This window comes from Denticeps clupeoides, chromosome 8, assembly GCF_900700375.1.
Source record: "Denticeps clupeoides chromosome 8, fDenClu1.1, whole genome shotgun sequence".
Lineage (NCBI taxonomy): Eukaryota > Metazoa > Chordata > Actinopteri > Clupeiformes > Denticipitidae > Denticeps > Denticeps clupeoides.
In genome coordinates this window covers 15500857-15524459 of record NC_041714.1, presented here as the reverse complement: position 1 = coordinate 15524459, position 23603 = coordinate 15500857, and the positions used below count along the sequence as shown (strand labels likewise).

The 23603-nt window shown below is 40.5% G+C and overlaps 1 protein-coding gene across 1 annotated transcript; it reads left to right on the top strand.

The window, feature by feature from the left end:
* Positions 1 to 7789: 7789 nt before the first annotated feature.
* fam204a (family with sequence similarity 204 member A) lies at positions 7790 to 22484 on the top strand. Its single transcript, XM_028989697.1, has 7 exons — positions 7790 to 8170; positions 8479 to 8569; positions 8721 to 8763; positions 9029 to 9131; positions 11028 to 11117; positions 21915 to 22024; positions 22257 to 22484. The coding sequence occupies exons 1-7, from the start codon at positions 7907 to 7909 to the stop codon at positions 22306 to 22308; spliced, it is 753 nt and encodes a 250-aa protein (XP_028845530.1). The 5' UTR covers positions 7790 to 7906; the 3' UTR covers positions 22309 to 22484.
* The last annotated feature ends 1119 nt before the right edge of the window (positions 22485 to 23603 follow it).

Below are 23603 nucleotides of genomic sequence, written 5' to 3'. Positions count from 1 at the left end.
AGCTAAATTTCATGCTAATTTGGCTGCCTCCAGTGAAACTATCCAAAATGCAAGGGGTCTAATGATTAAAATATGTAGACAACAGATAAATGGTGGGTGGAAGTTGAAGCTCTTTGGAAATTGAAAGGAACTATTTCCATTTAAATGTATAATTTTATCTTGTTAAGATAATTCTTTTTAAAGCTGAAGATGTGAGATAAAACTAATTAAACTTGAATTGTGTTCAACTCTAGCATTACAACAAATATATTTTGAAAACGTATCCTTCATTACAGCATACTGAACAGAATTTGTATTATTGATGATTGTACTGATGATTGTAGGGTGGTAGTAGCCTAGTGGGTAACACACTCGCCTATGAACCAGAAGATCCGGGTTCGAATCCCACTTACTACCATTGTGTCCCTGAGCATGACACTTAACCCTAAATTGCTCCAGGGAGACTGTCCCTGTAATACTGATTGTAAGTCGCTCTGGATAAGGGCGTCTGATAAATGATGTAAATGTAAATGTACTCTGAGCTTGCATTAAAATATACTGGAAAACACTGTGAGCAATAATGTGCAACATTTCAAGGCAGCCTGGTAGAGTCCATGCAGTTTCCTGAGTTTGGCTTCCTGGGTATGTGAAGATGAGACCTTTTGCAATTGCATGCTATTTAATGTTAAAAAGGTGCATTTTCAGTCAGGAAGACAAAGATTGATTGTTGCCCACAGCTCTACACAGCAGGCATTTTAAATCATTTGTGTTTACACTTAATTACTGACCCAGAACACATTAAGGATTTTGCTGAAACACACTGCACAAGCAAGAAAGGCAACAAATGTCATATGCACAGGCCGTGGGCTTTGTTTAGTAGTGCATGCAAATGTCTTAGAGTTATTTATCCGTGTTGTCATGGTCAATCTCAAACTAATGAAAGTGAAGTGTGGCTGTCATTGTGAAACACAGCACAGCACACGGTGACACAGCGAAATGTCATACCATCACCCTTAGTGAGCAGTGGGCAGCCAGGACAGGCGCCCGGGGAGCAGTGTGTGGGGACGGTGCTTTGCTCAGTGGCACCTCAGTGGCACCTTGGAGGATCGGGATTCGAACCAGCAACCTTCTGATTATGAAGCCACTTCCTTGACCACTAGGCCACCACTGCCCCATGCCCCAATCAACAACTTACATATTATTGGTGGTCACAGAAATAATTATTTTAGGAAACAAGCTGCAGGATTATTTTACAACCTTTATGTCAGTTGCATGGGGAAGCTGATAGATGTTCAGAGCAGGGTTGCCGGGGTAGTAGCACAGTGGGTAACACACTTGCCCATGAACCAGAAGATCACATTGTGTCCATGAGCTAGACATTGAACCCTGAGTGTCTCCAGGGGCATTGTCCCTGTCACTACTGATTGTAAGGCGCTCTGGATAAGAGCACCTGATAAATACTGTAAATGTGAATTTAAAGGCCAGATTGGGCAATTTTTACTTCTACTTTGCAGGTAAATGTGCCCAATGCCCAGGGATGGGCTAGAATTCAGTGGTGATGGATAGTGAGGTTGAATTGAGACCGAATACCTTGAAACATGGAGCAAATATGCATAAAATCCAGCTTCAGACAGGAGTGATCAGGACTGGTGACCAGAACATCTTGAAAACTAGTTGTCTTCTCAAAGCAAAATGCAAAGAAGTATTTTCTTACCAGGAATGTGGCACCAACACAACACTGCTTGTGAAGCATATAATTTGCCATAACTAATGTGGTGTTAGCATTAGTGTTGCTGGCAAATGCAGGGAGGTGAGTCTGTGAAAGTGAAAAAATGCATTCTTAGAACGTTATTGAAGCTGAAGTGAGAATGAAGAAAGAAAGAAGAAAGTGAAGTGATTGTCACATGTGATACACAGCAGCACAGAACACGGTGCACACAGTGAAATTTGTCCTCTGTATTTAACCCATCACCCTGAGTGAGCAGTGGGCAGCCATGACAAGCAGTGTGTGGGGACGGTGCTTTGCTCAGTGGCACCTCAGTGGCACTTTGGCAGATCGGGATTCTGATTACGGGGCCGCTTTCTTAACCCCTAGGCTCCCACCACTCCCCCAATAAAAAAACGCCAGACCTTGGCGTGCCGTGCCCACAAACGCCGTGCCTATGGACCGTGAGACCGGTGATATTACCCCTGAGCTACCTGGCATGGCCATTAGCATGTGTTGTGGGGAAGTTAACTGCAGCCTAACTAGCAACTAACTACATTCATTTATGCTTTTTTTTTTAACTGTTTACTTGTTCAGAAACAAAGTCAAAAGATGAATTCAATATGATAATGGAAACTTGCACAGCTCTAGTGAAGCAAAGCCCTATGACTTCATAACTCTCTACACTAAATGGCATCAGCTTCTAAAACATCCGCCGCTGTCTCCTGGAATTTCCACGGCTCGCAAAACGTGCCGTGCCCCCAAAACTAGTCTAACTCTGCCAGCCCGTGTTAACCTTGTGTGTAAATTGAAATGTCACGACGCCAAACGGTTATTGTGGAACAGTGTGGAGACGGCTCAACATAACTGCCACACTAAGTGCTTCGGGTTGACAGGTGAGTCTAAAGAACTAAACAGACGAGAATGGCGTGATGGAATTATCCAGAGAGTACATGTACCATTAAAATGTATGACCCCCCCCCCACCCCCCCACAACGTGCTACCTAATCTACCACAATGGGGAAATTATCCAGACTGTCAACCTCTCCGCCGTGCCAGGGCTGTCAGAACCGTGGTGAGCATTTTAGCAGCGGCGAGCGGTGAGAGAAGGTTAAGCTCGCGAGAGTAGCGGCGGGTTTTGCCGTGCCTCTGTTTGTTTTTTCCAAGGCCGGGTTGTCAGAAGGGGCCTTTAAAACAGGATTTGCGAAAGTTACTTGCCTGTTATGTATTTGTTGTTGCCTTTGGTGTCAAGAACCTTGCGCTAAGCAGTGAAGCTTCAAGGAGATTGTGGGAGGACCTCCGGGGGAAAAAGCCTTTGATGAGGTAAGAGTCGTAAAATGGATCTAGAGTTTCTAGCAGCAGCTGAGAAACACCCATTTAAGTTTCACCCAAACGCAGCATTTATGGGTCTTGACATGACATTGATGCAGGTGACTAAATCATGACTTATAAATGGTTGTAACACAGAAGAGAACAAATGCAGAACAAGCCATCGATGCTTGAAACAACAGGGGCAAAATTAGGGCTGAGGATAAACATGGAAAAGGTCAAAGTCATTTAAATCAATAACAGCAACAGCATGGTCAAAATGAAATTGCAAGATGGAAAAGTTATTTATATATCTAAGGAGACTAATAGATGCATCCAGGGCATTGGAAAAGCAAGGGAAACTGTGGAACCAAGGAACTATCAAGGAACCAAGGAACTATCATCACAAACAGACATCGGACTCTTAGATAAAAACGTCAAATCAACGATACTGTATGTATAGAGAGATGGAAAACAACTGTGGTGCCAGACAGAAAAAGTCAGGACAATGGAACTGTACTGGATGCACTCTCTGCAAGGATCCTGCTAACGGCCTGAAACAGCACTTAGATGGATTCCCCAGGGAGAAAGGCTATATAACGCCTAGCAATGGTTGTGGGAGGATGAGATGAAGAAAGGAGGGCATAGTTGGCACACCCTTCGAATGGAACCCATTATGGAATCTGGCTAGGCTGCGCATAGCAGTTTAAGCACATGCGAAGAAGAAGCTGTTACTTCATCATTAGGGTGGTTGTATGAATAATTTACACTCACATACGCAATCGGAACCCACACACAATAACAAGGGTTATTTTGGATGCCTGCTGTGCCACTATACTGCCACCATATTGGATACCATAGTGAACGTCAGACATATTTTTAGCCACCACATGTTTGAACACATTAAATGAGGAGTTATATGTACATGCAGGAATGTGTAAAATAATCATATTGGTAGATGCCATGTGCGGGTTGGAAAACATAATTGAAGATGGAAATAAGTGTGTTTAAAATACGCACAGATTATTGCGTGGGTGCGTGAGGGAGAAGTTGTATAGTCTAATGGTGGTGGGCAGAAAGGATTTTCTGTGGTGTAGAGTGGTCCGCTTCAAGTGCAAAAACGCAAAGTTTAGCAAAATCAGTAAGAGTTCACCTTCATTCCAAATTAAACAAAAATATTATATTTTGCAGATATGACGTAACTGCTTATTTTAGAAAACACAATCAAATATATCCTTGAATTCAGACATTGGCAGCATGTTGGGGGGCCAGAGGGTTGAGATGTATATTCATATGATATGTGTTCATGGGTGAAGGGTGACAAGTTGTGGATTTAATGATCAAAAATCAACAAATCACCATCACTTCTATTCCAAGTCAACATCAAGGTTAAGATTACAATAACAGGAATATCACCCAAATGACTGATGTTTATTAATGGTGCACTTGGGCACAGGGTTATCTACAGATGATGCATTTATGACATTTAGCAGATAATACAGGTATGACGGCAATAGTAAATCCAATCATCCAATACGTATGTGCTGTATTGATTGCAATACACTGTAGTTTCTTTTTGGCAAGCCTTACTTATGTTATAATCTGCCAAATTTGTCTCAGCAACAATTTGCCTGAGCTTTAGCGAACACATTCCGACATACCTGACATGTTCCATGTTATTAGAACAATAAAAGCGATTACGTACAGGCCATGGATAGAATGTGACAATTTCCAACAGAGTAAATATGGTTTAATAAATGAATTAGCTCCATAAATAATGGCTGTAATGACATTTTAGGGGACAATAAGTCAGAGCATTGTCGGGAAATGTATGATGTATGAGTTTCATGCCTCAGCAGTTCCTCAAAATGAATAGGCTCAGGAAGATAGCTGGGGCCTGCAACTGGCCTATTCGCCAGAATTATCTACTTGTTGTCAATTTGCACAGTGGAATTACACATGCAAATTGCACTGCCTGCACAAACACCACTTGGAGATGATAAAAACAAATTAACAAAGGCTATAGAAGGAGGATTTATTTCACTGGCTAACCCAGGTCAAGCAATACATGTATTTGACGATTGTGTGTACCCAATTTTGGTGTAATTATATCAGTAAATTATTCTTTATAATCTTATTTCCCTCACCCCCCCCAACCTTCTCCTTACGCACGTAATTAGCTTCCTTCGTTTCACTCTCAAAAACAAACCCGCTTGCTGCCCTTTCTGATATGGGTGGGGTTTTTTTTCTCCTCACGTGGACCATTTTTGATGCCTCACAATACACAAGAGGGTGAAAAGTCAAGGGTTAGTTGTTTGTGTACTTCTGCCGGCTGACGGTGCAAATGGGGCACCGGTAGAGCAGGTTACGCAGCCACCTATTCGCACACGGATCCTCGGACCTCCGCGTTTGCTATTAGATATCTCATTTACTTTGTACACACTGTGCTAATCTGCACTAATGAATTCCGCCACCCCGAGCCAGATCGAGATGACTTAAAATTATTACCACTTTCACAGATATGCTTTTTCTCATTTGAGGCTCAACTCGGCTGGCTCGCAAAAACTGCCTGTCACACTAAGATACTAATAATTAGGGGTTTAAGATGATTAGTTTATCTCGCCGCACTTACTGGCTCTTATCCGCCATAGCCAAAACTTAATAAGGGGCTCCAAGTTTTAAACAGCCAACTCCAAATTACCAAGACATGACAGAAATAATGAACTGGCACTACTGCCAGAATAAGCGGCCACAGCAGAGAGACAATAATTTGGCTGTGAAATAAAAGACAATGTCTAGTAGTCAATAAGAAAATAATTTAGCCACTAAATGCCACAGCATGCCGAATTAGGTTTTCCTTTCCTTTTTTATCACTAATTTTGCTTTAAAACAGATTTGTTGTTAACGCATGCACGTTGTCACATAGGCAATTAAACTGGGTATTAGGTTTTTGCACAAGTGATTGGAGCTTGACAAGCCAGGGTCTCCATCCGCAAAAAAATTTAATATCTTTTACTGGCATTAGTCCTATCTGAGATTAAGTCATATGGCTCTGTATATTAAACCGAACTTTTCACCTTTGAGGATAGGCTGATGGGGTTGTCTAACCACAAATGTTCTAGAGTCAAAAACTGTTGAGAAATTCATATAGGGAATCTAGATACATATTAGGATCCTCCTTATTCTAAGGCTGCTCCTTCTTAATTCTATTCTTTCCAAGAATTTGTTCACTGTGAATGTGCTATTTCACTTTGTAAGAAAGAAGATCCAATTATTACAAACAGGACACTTATACTCATCTATACGCACCGCAATTAATTACAATTAACTTCTTGCTCTGACGGAAGACAATAACATTTTCTGTCATTAGCAGAGCACAAATGAATACGTTAATCATTGTACACAAAGTAAACAACCATTAAGCTAAATAGGTGGTTTTCCTTTTGGGGCACAAAGCCCATCCTTATTAAGTAAAGAAAAAAAAAAGATTACCGATGTCGTTTGATATAAATAATGTTGCAGCAGCCAGTGCCAGAGGCTATACAAGATTTGCATGCTAATCATTATAATGACAATGCGATGCCCTCGGCAGTTATAATAAAGTGTGAACAAGGGCTTAGAAGCATTTTTTTTCTTTTCAAAACTATGTCACTAATAATAATGATAATATTAATAATAATAATAACAGCACCTTGATTGAACAGTAACAGTGCCATGTTGTCATCAAATTACTTTTTTTAGACAATTACAATTAATCATATTGACAGTCATAATCTATTTAGCCTACAGTGAGGATTAATTAACATACATATTAAAACAGAACACAGTGCATGATGGCAACACTGGCCATCAAGACACAAGTGATGCTTGATGTTTTGGCCCAAAACGCCAACTGTGTGTCCTATACGTAATGCGTTTCAATTCATAAGAAATGTGTTCATGAGAAATGTGAATCTATACACTTATTGTTCAGTGTTTTGTAAATTCGCTACATGCGCATGTAGTGTAATGAGCCAGTCAGCCAACAAGAACCACAAACCAACCAAGAAGGTAATGTGAAAAAGAAAAAAGGAAAAAAATGAATGATTGTGCAAATAAAATGATGGGCCCCAAAGCGATCAGAGACATTACGAGTCAATCTCTGCATGCGGCAGGTTAGGCAATTAAAACTCATTTTCATTTCAAGATCTAGAGACAAGAATTCAGACCACAGGCGAGCACCAGCACATGCGGCCAATGGAATTCAGTTCCACAGGACAATCTGAGTGAAGGGTCCTGAGGGCTAGTTGGAACATGCATTTGATTTCCCTCTTTAAAATATAATCAAGGCACCTCATTCCGTATTGCATGATAATTTGCAAATGTGTGAATACTGCTAATAATCATCATCAGAATGGGTCAGAATGTGTTTTCATAAATTGAGTTTGCAAAGGGCCAGAAAATTCTAATGGCCATACGCACACACACACAAAAAACAAGAAAGTAAAGAAAAAAAAATAGTGTAACGTTATAGCTTTGTGCATAGCATCCATTATAGAAAGAAAGGGCACAGGCTTCTGCAGTTAGCACAAAAAGCATCCAGATGACGAGTAGCAGAAACAGCTATGATTAAGAGCTATGCTAAACTCATTATATTAAGAGAATAACATTGTTAAGTGGTTTGTTTTGGGGTTGTTGTTTTTTTTTTTTGGTGCGTTGTACTTTTTTCATTCCTAGAGCGGTTACCACGTGACCACAATAGCTGCGCTGCTATTAGTCGTTCCCGGCTGAGCCTGACCAATCTTGCGCTTTGTTTTTGAAAACACGGAAGTGAGGGTTCCAATGTAGCCGTGCGTTTAGCTATTAGCGCGTTTATGTTGCATTTCGAACAGGCAGACATTCGAACAACTACACAAATGCAGACAGAAGCGTAACATGTCACTATTCCCCTCTCGGGGAAAATCTCGTTCCTGCAGCGGGATGTACAGCGGACTCCTGCCGAAGGGGCTGTCAGAAGCGGATCTAAGTTCCAGCGAAGAGGAGGACAACACGACCATTGAAAACAAGGTAGCAGCCAGGCGTCTAGACGAAGGCGTGTCTGCGGAATGCAGTGAAGGGTTTGCATTAAAGGCTGAGCCTACGGAACATGGCGGTGGGTGTGAAGAGTGCCCGTCAGGAGTTTCACTGGAGACGTGGCAAGTATGTCTTCTACACAGCAGTATATCTCATTACCCTCATGTTGCTGTCATCTGTCATTCTAAATATCACGACACAACCAGAAATACAATGTTGGGAAAAGTCACATTGCTTAATTAGGATCAGAAGGTTGTAAATTATGTATCTGTCCATCTGGAATATAGTTGCTCTGTCGAGAGGTCATGATTACAACTCAACTCATGGGAGAATGAAGCACAATAGTCACTGTTCTCAGATTATGATGAAAACATCAATGCTCCATATTCTTTTTACACCTGTGCTGATTAATAAAAGTTTATTTTTTTTGCTAGAAATTCAAAAATCTGCAAAAGAAAAAAGAAGAAACAGTGAATTTGATGGTCGCAGCAAAAACACGCCGTAGGAGAAAACATCATAAGAAAGGTCTGTTATGTTTAGAATTTCATGATTGGTTGATTGAGGGATTTCAATCAAGGGTTTGCCAAGCAATCACATCTCAGTTTTGCGATTGTTGCCAAAAATGTGAATTTCATACTCAATTTCATTGCAGACATTTTTTCTTTAATTTCTTTAGGTGCAGACTTTAAAACACAGAGCTTGGATTCAGAAAAAGAATGGTAAGCGTAACAAATAGAAAAATTAAGTAGTTTTCTTTGATTCAACTCCACTGAGCCTTGGTTGTCAATTTTTTTTTAGATTCTACTCAGGCTTTGTTAAACATATGTAAAGAATCATGGTAGAACCATGGGAGTGACAGTTTGGGGAGCTTATCTTATGAATGGGTTACTGCCATGGCTCATATTTCACTATATGCGGTACGATGTGCAATGCACATTAAATCACTTTTTTTTTTTTTATTATTATGATTCAAATGTCTTTCAGTGAGCTGAGAAAAAAGCGGGAGCAACACTGGGAAGGCTTGAAGCAGTACTTTGGCGTCAATGACAGATTCCAACCCCCGGCCTGCAGCAAGCACCCTGCTAAGGTAGCAGTGATTACTGTCCTCAGATTTATCTCCCCTAATTCCACATCCGTTTTCTCCACATGCTTCCGTCGAGCGCGCAGCAGCTCTCCATGCTGAATAGGAAAGAGCGCCAAAGAGATTCTTTTTTCCCCCTCCTCCCGTCTTAAGCGTGGCATTGAGTTAAACATAATGGATCATCTTATATTTAATGAAGAGATTACCTTAATCTTGACACAAGGCTGATTGTGATACCTGTCTCTTCTCTGGTCGAGATTTGAGATTTTAAGAGGTGGATTTCGTTCAAGATGGCAGCGAGCAAGGCTCTGGCACGAAAGTTAACTGGCGATGGCACAGCACCTACGCGACACTATTCACGTCAGGCTGGAAGATGGTGAACTAGGGATGACATGGATTATGTTATCTGTGCCCGCTCACACTCTTGGCAAACTGAAAAAAAGCCTCATCCCTTATATAGCGTTGTGGAAAATTTTTCCGCATAATTTTGAAATAGATCATTTTTATAAAGGTTTCTGATGCTCTTCCAATCAAAGATAGCTTTGTCAGTTGAGTTGGGTTTTCTGTCTTTTAAAATAAGTCTGACAGAATATCTGTGTAAACCAAAGTAAAGGTTTAACGTGAAATCGAAAGACAGATGGACTCATTTGTGCCTTATGAAAGTCTATATTTTCACAAATGAAGTTGGTGTAGTTTTTGCCGGTTGTTCAATCTCTGATTTAAAATTAAGGCCAATTTTTTTCTCACTTCAAACAATTTATGAAATAAATCCATTTGAAGTCCCTTATTTATCTGGTGTCTTCACGTCAGAAAGAGTTTTATTATGCTTCACCCAGACATTTGCAATTTGTCATGTAAGCAAAAATTACAAGGAATTTTAATTTGTCGTAAATGGGAAAGTTGCCGCTAATTCAGTTGAAACAATCTGCGAACGCTAAAGTGAAGTTAAAATGTTATTTTGAGTGAAATTTATCTCTACGCACCATTAAATTAGGTGGGTTTCGGGTGCCCTCTTTTCTCACTTTCAAAGGCTTGTTTTTTCGTGGGGATAAAAACCATTATTATGGAGTTACATTAAGGAAGTAAAAACTTTAATGAAATTGTCAGTCAGGCTAATTAAAAAAAAAAAAAAAAAGTCCTCCAGTCTTCACTTTTAATGTTTATACTGTTACAGCAATGGTTTGAGTTCGCACCCTCGCCTTTTTATTTCCTGTTCTGAAAAAGAAGGTCCTTGATTGTTAATTAAACAGCGTCCACGTGGAGTCAAATGAATATGAATATTAAAGCGTCCTCATTTCGCGCACAGTCGTAGCTGAGTTGATGGGTGTGTTGGGCGGGGTTTATGTATAGTTACAGACGAACAAACATCGCATTCCGGGAGGTCACGGTTTTTGAAATGACTGCTTCATGTGTTTGATGTGGAACAGCCCATCACGGGTCTCTTAAGTGGCAGTAAATGTGCTGGCGCCCGATCGACGGCGCATGAAAGTGCGCCGGTCAGCGGGTGGTGGGAATGCGGTAAATGACAAGAAAGTGACGCTCACCTTCGTCCCCGACCCCGGGGCCTCCTCCTTTCAGTTTCCTCTACTTGTAATGGAAATGTGTAATTAAAGAGCTGCGTTTACGTTTTATGGTAATCTCCTGTAGATTTTCTGCTTAATATTTAAAAAAAAAAAAAAAAGATTTTCATTTGTGACGAGGAATCTACATATTTGTTGTAATAGCATTCGTATAAAAAAAAAAAAAAAGAATGCCTGGGGAAAGTTTAAGTTTCTCTTTGATTTCTGCTTACCCCCCCCCCCCCCCCCCCCCCCCCCCCCCCCCATCTTCTCCCCTCTTTCTAATTCAAAAATCATTTTCATTCCTTCTCTCTCCTTCTCTCCTCCCCCTCCTCCGCTCCAGTCTGGCCTGGAAGAGAGCATTGAGAGTGCCATCGCTGAAGGGGACTATGGGACGGCGGAGGATCTGAGTGACAGGCTGGCCACTCGAGAGGTACGCTGCGCCGATAAGCCATCTCGGGGGCACTCCCACCGTGACCAATCGAGATAATGGCTCCCGAGCCATTTTCCTCGTCGCAAAGACACAGAGGGCCGCCAAAAATACCCATGATCACATTCGCCATTGATGCTGGGGTGGCGAGTCCTGCAGCCCTGTTTCCATTGAGTTAATGGAAAACCCACCCTGCCTACACCCCCCCCCACAACAGTTTTGAAGTGCCACGGTGTCGGCGAGGCGACTTTTGGCTGCGGATTTTAATGAAGGGTACATTGCTTTCAAGCCGACTGCTAAAGCATTTTTTTCCAAGGTGCAAGTTTTGTGGCTTTGAAGTGCACACGTCCGCTAAACGCAGTGCCTGCAGTTTTGGGGCGATCCATCAGGAGGGTGTGTGGGATCAAGCGCTTTGCAGCTAATTTAGCAGAAAATGTTCGATTCACACACTCGTAATTGCAGTTAAAAAGACATTCGGCTTCTTTTTTTTTTTTTCTGCGGCTGCGGAGTAGCCGCGATCAAAGTGTGTCGGGTTTCGAGAGTCTTCAAACTTCGTAGCGGTGGCCTCTGGATGCAGGTTTAACTTTTAACTGAAGGTGGAATGAAAAGTGTAGCAGAAACTGTGCAGACAAGGGTGGACACAGAAACCTAGAGGTTTCAAGAAAAAAAAAAAAGAAGCAGAAACTGATGGTTTCGTGCAACTTCAGGGGGACATTTCACTTTCAGAGCCAGAAAACTAAAAAATAGTCCCCTGAATATTCCTGCTATAACCCCTGCTAGAATGGGGTTTTCAAGCTTTTCCACAAAAGCAGTCTCCAGCGTGTCCATATAAGGGTGAATAAGGCAAGGCAGGTTTTATAACAAAAAATACGAAAGATAAAGGAAAAATCTAAAAGAGTGTGCAAGAAAAGACCTAATACATTGAGTTATAAAAATAATATTAGTAATTAAAAGACATAATTAGATCAATAAATAATACATCAAAGGACCTATACGAATCGATGGTTTTAGCTAAATGCAGCAGTATTTTGAAGCTTTATAAATCTGAAATGTTTAAATGAATAGTCATTTGATATTCAAAAGTCATGATAATTGTATTTGTTACAGGTAAAAGTATTTTGCGTGTGATGATCATGGGCAAAACGTTTTTGAACATGCGCTATGCGGTAAGGTAAGGCATGCTCAGGATTTACAAGCCTGATGATTAACAGCCACGGATGATTTTAACTCGTGCCCATCAGTTTGTTGTGTTTATTGTTTCACCTATTAATTTATGTAAATCCTGAGGAGGATTAGCAATAGATTGATAATACAGGGTGGGCCATTTATATGGATACACCTTAATAAAATGGGAATGGTGGGTGATATTAACATCCTGTTTGTGGCACATTAGTATATGTGAGGGGGCAAAATTTTCAAGATGGGTGGTGACCATAGTGGCCATCTTGGATCCAACTTTTGTTTTTTCAATAGGAAGAGGGTCATGTGACATCACATTTATTGGTAATTTCACAAGAAAAACAATGGTGTGCTTGGTTTTAACGTAACTTTATTCTTTCATGAGTTATTTACAAGTTTCTGACCACTTATAAAATGTGTGCAATGTCACCAACCATTCCCATCTTATTAAGATGTATCCATATAAATGTCCCACCCTGTAGTGCCATAAGGCATATAAAATCAGACACACAGTGATTATTAGAATATTATATGTGGGCATTATAGAAATGTCAATCTCCTCAAATGGATGTGCATTTAAACCGTCTTGGTGGGCCTGACGTTACCTGGGTTACCTTTTTTAATCACTCATTGTGGACATATTTTGAGATACATATTCTCTTCGCTCATGCCGCTGTCTCGACAGAGTCGACAGAGTCAGAGTCTCGACTGCTCGCTTTCAGGTTTTTAGTAACCAGGTCATGATTCCATAATGCCCCCTTTCATAGCACTTAGATGACGTCCCAGCTCAGACTCTAATAATCATTAGATTGAGACGGCTTATTTTTTCCTCTTTATGAAGTTGATTCTATTTGATGATTAATCAGTGGAGGTTTATTTTGGTTCAAAGAAGGGTGAAAATCTTGCTCAACACCGCAGCGTGACGAACGAGACTTTTTTGAGCAAAGCATCCAGGCAGTTTATGTAGTCGGCATTACACTTTTTAAAGAGTTATTATGTCTCATTAATACAGCTCTCGCTGTAAATCCAGTTCCAAATGTCCATTCGCCGTCTGATTACCTCTACAACTGAGAGTTATGAGTGGGAGCGTTGCTCTTATATTAACTGATACCGAAGCTCGGACGCCAAACTCCATCACCGTAGAGTCAGGGGTGAGAGGAAAAACCGGCCACTAATGACACACTCCATATCGCGTCTTAATTGCTGTTCTCATCGTGTGATCATTGGTAAAGAAATGTGCGCGCTTGAGGCCATTTTGTGTCGGACTGCTTGTGGGATGGCGGCGGGCGAGGCTAGTCGCTCTTTTTGATTGACGCCGCTGAACCAGGCGGACTCAGAAAGCTTCTTAGTGCACCGCTGGATTTGGGCCGACCTGGTGAGGGGCGCTCCCTCTCACCTGCTGCCACGCTGCCAGCCGGATGAGGGATGGTGCTTGGCAGCGTGCAGGCGCTCAATTCGCTGTTGTGCAACTGCTTATGTGTGCTTTTTTTTTTTTTTGGACAAAAAATTGTTCCCGCAACTTTTTCTCATTTCTAAAATACAGACCTTCAATTTAAACTCCATTTGCACCAAACGCTGGTAGGAGAGAATTCATTCATCCATTCATTTTTACTGCTGGGAATTTCTGAGTGAGGGTGCTTTTAGAATTCAAAATTGGAACTAAACCATGGAACTAAAAAAAGATGCTCAAGCCCTCAGGCCAAATGTCAGTGGTACTGAAGGCCCATCCGCAGTGCGAACTTCTATTGTAGTCAGCTTGGTATCATCAGTAGGTTGTGCAGAGCCTGACGTCTCCAGTCACCTGTTATTAAACTGGTCTGTAGGTCAGATTTGGCTGGACACTTTTTTTGTAGGCATAGGCGCAATTTGCAGACTTTAACTCACACGTCCTCAAATGTGTCTTATCGACACAGTTTCTGTTAAAACCAAAGTTGAAATGCCAAAGATTGAAAGGCTTTTTCCCGAATGCTGAAATACAAAGAGATCGTGTGCTTCTACCATGTGTTGAGCTCCTTGAATCAATTAATGATTTTTTTTTTGTTGTTGTTGTTGGGCCGCTTTCTTCTTTTAATCACAATACTAAAGTGATTTGCAAAAGCAGTTTCTTTTTTTTTTTTTTGAAGGCTCGTGCAAACTGTGTGATGCGTGCGCTTTCATCTACGTCCAAGTTTTGAAGCAGGCAAACAAGGATATTACAGGTTGCTTTGAGATTTGCCTTAACATTTAAGTACATTTAAAAGTGTTCCATAGGAACTTTAAGGCTTTGCGTGTTAGATATTCAAAGCTTTTCTGGAGCTTGTTTCACTTTTAAAACCTTTGGAAAAAGTTTTGTTTCCCTTTATTTGGGTAAAAAAACACTTTGCTAGACTAAAGTGCTGGACATCGAATCCCATTTCAGGCAAATAACATAAACTAAGGTTTCAGGACCGTTCATCTGACATTTCCTCCTCAAATTGTCTTGTGTTTTCAGAGTTTCCTATTCTGAGAATTGCTCCTGTCCTCTAATGGACTCCTCAAATATTCCTTCAGTAGATTAAGTAATGCAAGCTTCCAATTAAGAAACACGTGTCTCTCCGCTTTGATTGCTTTCACATTGTGCCATACGGCTGCGCGTTGCATAAGGACTAATTAATTTCTCTAATTAGCATAACATTAAGCTATTGCTATATATAACTCAGCCTATGTCAGGAGAATTCATGGGAGTTGTGCTCTCGATTACGAAAAATCTTTTATTTTTTAAAATTTACTTTGGAAGTGGCCACTATCATGGACGGTTTGTTCTTTGATCAGTTAAGTTTTGGCGTCCCTTGAGATCAGAGCACATTTATAGGTTTATTATTGACTGTACACACAATGCCATCTCTGCATGTGACACTGTAAAAAATGTGCATGTGCTATGTAACACGTACTGCACCTGGAGAGCGGTGGTTCCACTGTTCCACCAGTACAGCGGAAGTGAGAAGAACGTAGCTGACACCACTGTGTGGGATCTCAACAAAGGCCTGTCACACCACGTTACTTCCCACAGTTTTCCCTTCGTACTGAGCACAGTTATTAGCTTGGCATTACCACTTCAAAAAGGAAACTCTTATGTCTCTTACAATGGGGGCGTCATGTCCATTTCATGTGTTTCAAGAGCCGGAGATTCTGAAAGCTATTAAAGATGTGGAGTCTTAAGAGAATGAGAGTGAGAGAGAGGAGCGGAGGAACTGCAGTGTAGATTACATAATGTTTAGTGGGGCGGAGGACTTTCCGTAGCTGCCTCCAATAAAAGGCTTGCGTGTCACTGGAATGAATATTCATCAATATTCTTGTCATCATAATATGTTTCATTTTGTATTCCTCTGTGGACCTGGTTCTAACAGACAATCTCTGTCATGATTGAAAACTAGACTTGAACTGGTGTATTCTGTGCTGAGAGACCCACTGACGTTTAAAACAAAAATATGGCCTCTAGAAATGTTTTCTGCTTCCCTATCTGATAAGGACACAGACCCGTAATTGAAAGGTTTGCGGGATCAAATCCTGGATCGTCAAGGTGCCACTGAGGTCCCCTTGAGCAAGGTATAGTCCCCACACACTGCTCCCCTGACCTTTTGACTTCCCTATTATGAATCTAAAATAATTGGTGAAAAGCATCCTGGGAAAGCCAGCTAATTTTTGGATAAGTTGATTTTAGATGACAGGGTAAGATTGGTATCTGTATATATGGCCTTATCTGTAATTTTTGGTGCAAGGTCTATATTGTGGCTAGTATCATCCAATACCAATATATTTACAGCATTTATCAGACGCCCTTATCCAGAGTGACTTACAATCAGTAGTTACAGGGACAGTCCCCCTGGAGACACTCAGGGTTAAGTGTCGTGCTAAGGGACACAATGGTAGTAAGTGGGGTTCATCCCCATGAATCAGCTGAGTGCTGCTATTTCCGATTGGGACAAAATGATGTATCAGAGAAGCAAAATCACAATTCCGTTTGCTGTATGAGGTTCATACCACTTGGATAATATGGACTAACCATTGCTCTCTGTATGAGATTTATAGGAGTAGTCTGATTTGTAATACGGTGGAATCTAGAATTAGATCCTCCACAGGCTTCCCAAAAAAAAAAAAAAAAAAAAAAATCCTCTGCCTCTAATGACTGATGGTGGTGGTATTAATGTAGAAGCCAAAATCAGCCCCCCTCCCATCCCCACCCGATATTCTCAGAAAATGAACCCTCAGTTTCTGCATGAACCCGTCCCCCCCCAGCAACACGACGACTGCTCAGAAAAAGTCTCAGTTTTTTTTTTGTCCCCCCCGTCCTCTTCAGTGTAAGCAATTTATCACCAAATGAACTTTTATTATATCTCAGGATGACTCACATTATATTTCGCCCATTAATTTTGAAACGGGGTTTGAAATGGGTGCTAAGCTTTTATCAAATGCTGCCGAATCTCATTTGGATTATTGTGTTTCATTAATTACTTGATAGACAAAGCATACTTTTCAATGTAGATTTTTTGTGCTGTTTAATTAATTAGCATGTTTTCCCTTTTAATTAAAGACATTTTTTTTTAAATTAAAGCCCACAGCAAAACACATATATAATTTGTTTGTAATTAGCCCTTAATTGGTGGTAGTGGAAGCTTAGCACCCTTGGTTTCTTTTTCTTTTTTTCTCATGATTGCCATTTTATTGCCAGTCAGTCATTAATTAAACTGTTTTTCTAATTAGCTTATAAAACTGTTGATGGCACATAATTGTAAGTGTGAGTTCAAAGCGCTCTAATAAGCCTTGCCTACTCAGAAGATAATGGAACGCGGCGAACTTTCAGACTCGTGCCTTTTTTTTTTTTTTTACCCCTGGAGATGACAGTCTTGTGAGTCTAGAATCAGATTACGGGGACAGAAACACAGAGACAGGCATTATAGTAGAATGTGTTGCTCCGTCCCCCCTCAAGCAGGCGTTTCTTGTCGCATAACGCTGTTTGTCAAGTTGGAGGGGAGATTACACAAACCCCTTGCCTTTTCTCTCCCTGTTTTCTTTCAGCTCCCTCTCCTCTTAAGGCTGATAATCTACGTTAGACGGATAGCAGGGGTGAGTTGGTGGCGGCATCACTTCCCTCACTTTTTTTAAGCTTTTCGCTTTATGATTATTCCAGTTTCTTTCTTAAGATTATTTTGGTTTAAAACTAGATATTGGAATTCATGCGATCTGTATAGTAATAAATTACACCGACAGATGAACTGCAGACTCACAGTGTAAAAAAAGGATTAATCCTACATAATGGTCATACATAATGGTCAATAGTATTACCCGTAAAGTTATTTGATGTTATTACACACATATGAATGCTTATCAAAATGTTTTAAAAAGAAACTGTACTGTTAAGTCAATCTCGTATCAGAAAGCTAGTCGGTTACGGCAAGTACCTGGCACCAGCATCTACTTCTAAGTCTGGTTCATATCATTATACAATGTGAATTAATAATACACAGCTCATAATTACCTTAAACTAAATTCAGATTTCAGTCCATCAACCAGAGAAGTGTGCATTAGCATCCGCATTATATGATGCATTGATCCTGATTGTATTGTGGTAATGATCCATTCGACTAGCCGAGACTACTACCACCTTTAAGAAGCGTCTGCAAAATAAAGTAAAGTAATGATATAGTGATATGTTATATTGAATATTAAACCTTGTTTTGACATTTTACAATAATATGATGCACCTCATATTGTGATGCGTAGGTCACTGTAACTTTTAAATCACATAGAATTTAATGTACGTACGCTTTGGTATATTTAGCAGAGGTTATTTGCAACAACATGTGCACGTTTCTCCCCTTTGACCCATCAGGCCTCGACTCTGAGGAAATTACAGCTAAATTGAGTTCTCTCCCATCTGATAAGTCTTCCCCTCTCTAACACAACCCTGCTTTCCAGGGTTGACAGAGGCCACGTTATGTAGGCATTAAGGTGGCGCGATAAGGGAATTAGGTTGGTCATTAATTGTTTACACGTCAGACGCAGCGAAGCAGCTAAGGAAGCAGATTTACGGAGCCAGAGCCACATAGCCTGCCTAATCCAGCTCTCGCTCGTTTTAATTGGAAGAGGCTTCGGCGGAAAGGAACGTTTCCTGAATGGGATTTTTGAATATTCCCCAAAACATGTCATTCATTTCTGAGAGCTAATACTGTCAGCAACGCTTTCTCAATGTGAAATAACAGTGCTGATGAATTACGGTTACATGTTCTATTTATTTCTTTATTTCATGGGTAATATGTGAAATCTTGTCTTCTCCTCATCAGTTCTGCTAAACCAGTAATCTTACTACAACCAACCCAGTCCTGTTGTGCTTCAGTATTTCCTGACTGCTTGCAACTGCAAAGCTTAAACTGAAGCACTGTGTCCTTAACTAGAACTCTAATATACATTCATACATACATGCATACTTACAATAGTAATATGTTCATTGTTTTTAAGACCTGGCTCATGTTACACAAATTTGCACAAATCCAAATATATACAATAGAATATTTTATCTGTCAAAACAACAAAGCATTAATTATAGGTATAATGTTATTATATGTTTATACATTCATATTGTGCAAAGGTTTTAGATAGTAGTGAATTTTCCCAACAGTAACTCTGAAATGCTTCAGGGATTATCTAAACCTCAAAAATGCACAAATAAAAACGATTAAAGAGTAAAAGTGCCAATAATTTCATGTTCATATGCTAACAAATGATCTCCTAAACAATATTGTATGGTTGCTCAGAGAACAATAGGATAACAATCTCTTTCTCGACACACACAGCATGTCATTGTATCATGAAAACAAGAACATTTTGCAAAAATCATTTTATGAAAATCTATGTTTGATAAACTATTTTGTTGTTACATTAGTACAATTTACTTCTGCAGAGTGCTGTGTGTGTAGAATTGTGTAGAATTGTATGTTTTAGAATTAATCTTCCACCAGATAATATATATGCAAATCCACTTTTCCCCCCAAATTGTTAGTCTTTTAATTGGGTGTCTCCTTAACTCACCCTTCAGGCTCAGTCTCCACCTCCACCTAACCTGCCTCGGGCCCTGCACTCTACATCAGATCCACCTAGTGGCCCTGACCTGCAGCTGCAGCCTGTTGCCACTCAAGCCATTTGAAAGGTCACGTCATTAATACCCCAACCCCGCTGCTGAAACGAACGAAACACAACGTGGTATCCAGACATAAAAACGAGAGATGCACAAGCATGTCAGTGCTGCCTGTACAAAGCGCGGCTCTTAAAAACACACAGGCCCTTAAAACAAAGGCTGTGCAAGCATTTTTTTTTTGTTTGTGTGTGTGTGCGCCATTTCTACCCCCGCTCTTCCCCTCACATTGTCGTGTGTGTGTGTATTTTCCCCTTTTCCCTGCATTTTCAGCTTTGCCTGCTTCCAGTGTGAAAGGATTTGGGGGACTAAGATGCACATGAGGGGAGGGCAGGGGGGAGGTGGCGTTTGTCGAGCGAGGGGCAAAAATCCCCAAAAGTGGATCAAAAAAAGTAAATGAAAAATAATGTCACATTACGGAAAATATGAGGGGCTAATTTGCGGCGACTTTTTTTTTTTTTTTTTTTTTTTCTTTTCCTCTCCGTTGTTGTTGCTAATTTTTTTGTTCCCGCCGCAGAAAGAGGCGCCGTCACCTGCTCTGCGCCGTGGCGTTGACAGTGCCAGTGATCCATGAAATAAGCTGCCGCTGGCTTTGTTCAGATAAGAATGAACAAATCTGCACAATGTACTCCTCTCCGAATCTCATTTTCATACTTGCATGCGGGACTGAAAGAAATAAGCTGTTTGCAAGGCTTGATTAATCAGACATTTGAGGGGCGTTTTTTTTTTGGGGTGTGTGTGTGTGTGTGTGTGTGTGTGTGTCTCTTTGATCTGCTTGGTCTCCTAGGTAACTTGGTTGACATTAATGTTGAGCTTTGGCTAAGACAATCAAGGACTGTAGACTGAACTGATAAAAAAAAGACCTTTTAAAGCTTTAAATATAGTAACCGCTTAGGGTTGGGTTTGAAATGGGAGGGATTGTGTGTGTGTGTGTGTGTGTGTGTGTGTGTGTTGATGTGGGGGGTGGTATGCTGGGCTGTTTAGGAAGCCCTGCTTGATAGACCTTCCTTTTGAAAGGCTCCCCACAGGAGCGCAAGTTAATGTGGGTAATCCTTGTGTCGGGGAAAAAGGGTAAAAAAAAAAAAAAAAATAACAGATAAACCTCTGGGTGTAAACCTCAAAAGAAGCCATTTAGCGCCCTCCAATTTCTGATTTTATAAACTTAGCGCTTACCAAAAAAAAAAAAAGGAACTATATTTAGAGTGCATGAAAGCGAGAGCCATGCCATTGTGTTAGTCGAGTTTAATGTAGCCCCGTCCCATGATCTCAGCATCCTTTGGCGTCGAGACCAGCACCTACACCACTTCAGAAACCACCTTTCGTAACGACAGTCAAAAAAAAAATGGAGAGAAGGATCCCGGTGAGAATTATCTGCCTGCGAAATCTACGCCGAACAGAAGCGTGATCCGCCTTTATAACTCGCTTTTTTTCTCCGTTGTCTGTCTAGAAAACATGATTTTTGCCGTTTAAACCTCCAAAAAATGGCAAGGAATTAAAAAACTGTCATAGTGCGTTAGCTCCGGGTTACGCAGACGCTTTTTACAAATCTTCCAAGTGACTGTATAGATGAATGCCCCGAGGGCTCAGCCAGAGCCCGGCACTTGCAGCCGGCTAAAGGCCTTATCTTAAATCCAAGCAAAGTACCATTAATCTTTTTGAAAGACCTTTATGGCTTTTAATGTATCCCAAATTAGAACATTTTACACCCTTGGTTCCTGAAATACGGTGATAAAAAGCCTTTAGAGTTTAATTTTTCCTGCCTGCTTGCTTTGACCTGCTTAATCCCAGCATGCATTAGGCGATATTTTAGTTTCAGTCTTTCTAATAAAGTTTATCCCACTTAATTATAATTGAAACATTTTTTTTTCTTCTCCCTGCCCAGGTTTTTTTTTTTTGCCAAGCTGGTGAATAGTGGCACTCTTCTTCATTACCTAAAGATTTTTTTACATTTTTTTTTAATCCTCTCCCCTTTCTCCATTGATTGTGTTTCCCCCCTATGAAGGGAACTATGAAGAATTACTCTATTGCCTCCGGTGAATCCTTTCTCTTTGTTTATCAAACTTTTCCTGATAGAAGGGCCTGGGTTTTCTCCAGAGGGTCCAGTGCATCCGAAGTTACTGGATTCGCTTTGTGCCGTGACACATGACACAGCCTGAGTTTTAGAGTGGCTGTGAATATTAGACGTTTGCTTTTATTCCCATCTGTAGGTCCTCCTTCTGATAAAGTAATTAAGGGGAGGAGATAATGGCGTTAATTGTGCACAGCTGCGATAAACGAACAATGGGCAAACCGCGCTGTGACTTATTATTTTAGTTTTTTCTGTACACCGCTGCAGTTGGGGTGGGAGAGAATAAGGACTGGAGGCCCTTTCTTTTGGAAGAGGCACCCCGACACGGCGGCGAGAGTGCCAAGGCTTGCCAGGCAGACTGATTTACATCCACTAATGGGCCTTGTCTCTGTCTCCCTCTCAATAGCTGGCCGTGAAAATCGCGCACGCCACTGATTGCCGTGACTTTGTGCAAACCAAACAGGAAGCGGAGGCATCCCGAGCCACCCAGAAAAGGAAGCAGCAAGTCGCTTGGGGGTTTGTCTTTATAGATTTATATAAACCTCTACACATCTTTACCAGTGAACATGCACAGTATGCATTATGGTATGATGTTCTTGTAATTAATAAAAAACTAATGATTTATTTATTTATTTAATTAATTGAAAACTTTTTTGCACATACGTTTTACCATTGTCATTCATACTGTTGTGCACGTAATAAATTCACAATTTTCATTGTTGTAACTAATGATTTTACATCCTTGCAGCTTTGAAGCAAAGAAAAGGTGGGAAACCAAAAGCAACATGGGATTCATGTGATTCGCCTGGAGATTCTTTTTTTTTTTTTTTTTGGGATGAGGTGCATTTTTTTTAACAATACAAAGAAGATGCTTCCACGTACCAAATATTATATAATTTTTTTTTTATTAATTCTCAAACCTTTCATCCATGTTCTTTTGCAATGCTAATAAAAATAAACTGTTTTGCAAAGAGTACCAAGCAGGTTTTTATTAAATTTTTGTTGAAAAAAAAATATGGCTGAATCTCTGCAGCATTATTCTGTTCTCCCCCGAATCATTTGCATGATTCCAGCATCCGCTGCCTTTTTGCCTGCTAATTAAATCTGTGGCACATAACTGCGTGATGCGTTTATTTATTGCTGTAAGTAGGCTAATCAGCAGGCTCCTTTTTCTTCCAAGGAGGTATAGGGAGTGCGGAGAAAAAGGGGAGATTAGGGGCCTAATGCAATGTACAGGATAATGTGCAATGGGATTTGCCAGTGCAAAATGAAATTTTGGGCTCTGTAAACCAGTTTGAACGGTCGTAAACGAGGAGTTTAGCACCTCGAATATGGGTGAGATACAAAAAGGCAGCCTTTGAGGCTGGCCCTCACCCATATGGCTACCGGTCGTGCAGATTAAACACAAAGACACCAGCAGAGGCAGCCTGGGAATGAGAGTCTTGCTTTTTTTTTAGTTTTATTATTTTTCTGTTCCTTTTTCTTCACATGATCTTCAGTGAAATGTTAAAATGGTCACACATCCATGGTGTGGGTTTTTATATTCATGTGTATTTCAGCCCCAAATGTAAATGAACCTGCCGGCTTTAGTTTAGTTTAGTTCCTTGCCGGACTAGTCAACACACTTCATCTCCAGTTGATGCTCCTGATCCTTTTGTTAGTATTTTGTCATACAGGCTCTTCAGAAAACATTCAATGCTAAAACTGTAGAGATTAGATGATATTCAAATTGTCATTGCACACCATGCATAAAAATGCTATTTGATGTAAAATTTTATAATACAGTGCCGAGTAGGGTAATGTGCAGAGTTAATTACTAAGGTATATATTATGATGAGAGGCTCCAGTATAGGTCTGTATGGGTTACAGATAAACAGAAGCTAAACACTTTTCCATTTTCCAAAATAATGATAATAATTTTATTATATGTAAACATATGTAGCGTTAGTGTGGAATCTAGGATTTAACCAGACCTCACCTGTGGAGTATCCTTGCACCCTGTGTATACATGTAACATAACAAAAATCAAGTGATACAACCTCCATCCTAATGCCTTCTCTTCAGATGACCTCGCAGTGTCTGTCTGGCTCAATTG

What these genes read in the sequence shown, in the direction of transcription:
- fam204a (XM_028989697.1), top strand. Translation starts at nt 7,907, where the DNA reads ATGTCACTATTCCCCTCTCGGGGAAAATCTCGTTCCTGCAGCGGGATG. An exon ending in TTGGATTCAGAAAAAGAATG is followed by an intron (nt 8,764 to 9,028) that starts GTAAGCGTAACA and finishes AATGTCTTTCAG; the next exon opens with TGAGCTGAGAAAAAAGCGGG. An exon ending in ACAGGCTGGCCACTCGAGAG is followed by an intron (nt 11,118 to 21,914) that starts GTACGCTGCGCC and finishes CCCTCTCAATAG; the next exon opens with CTGGCCGTGAAAATCGCGCA.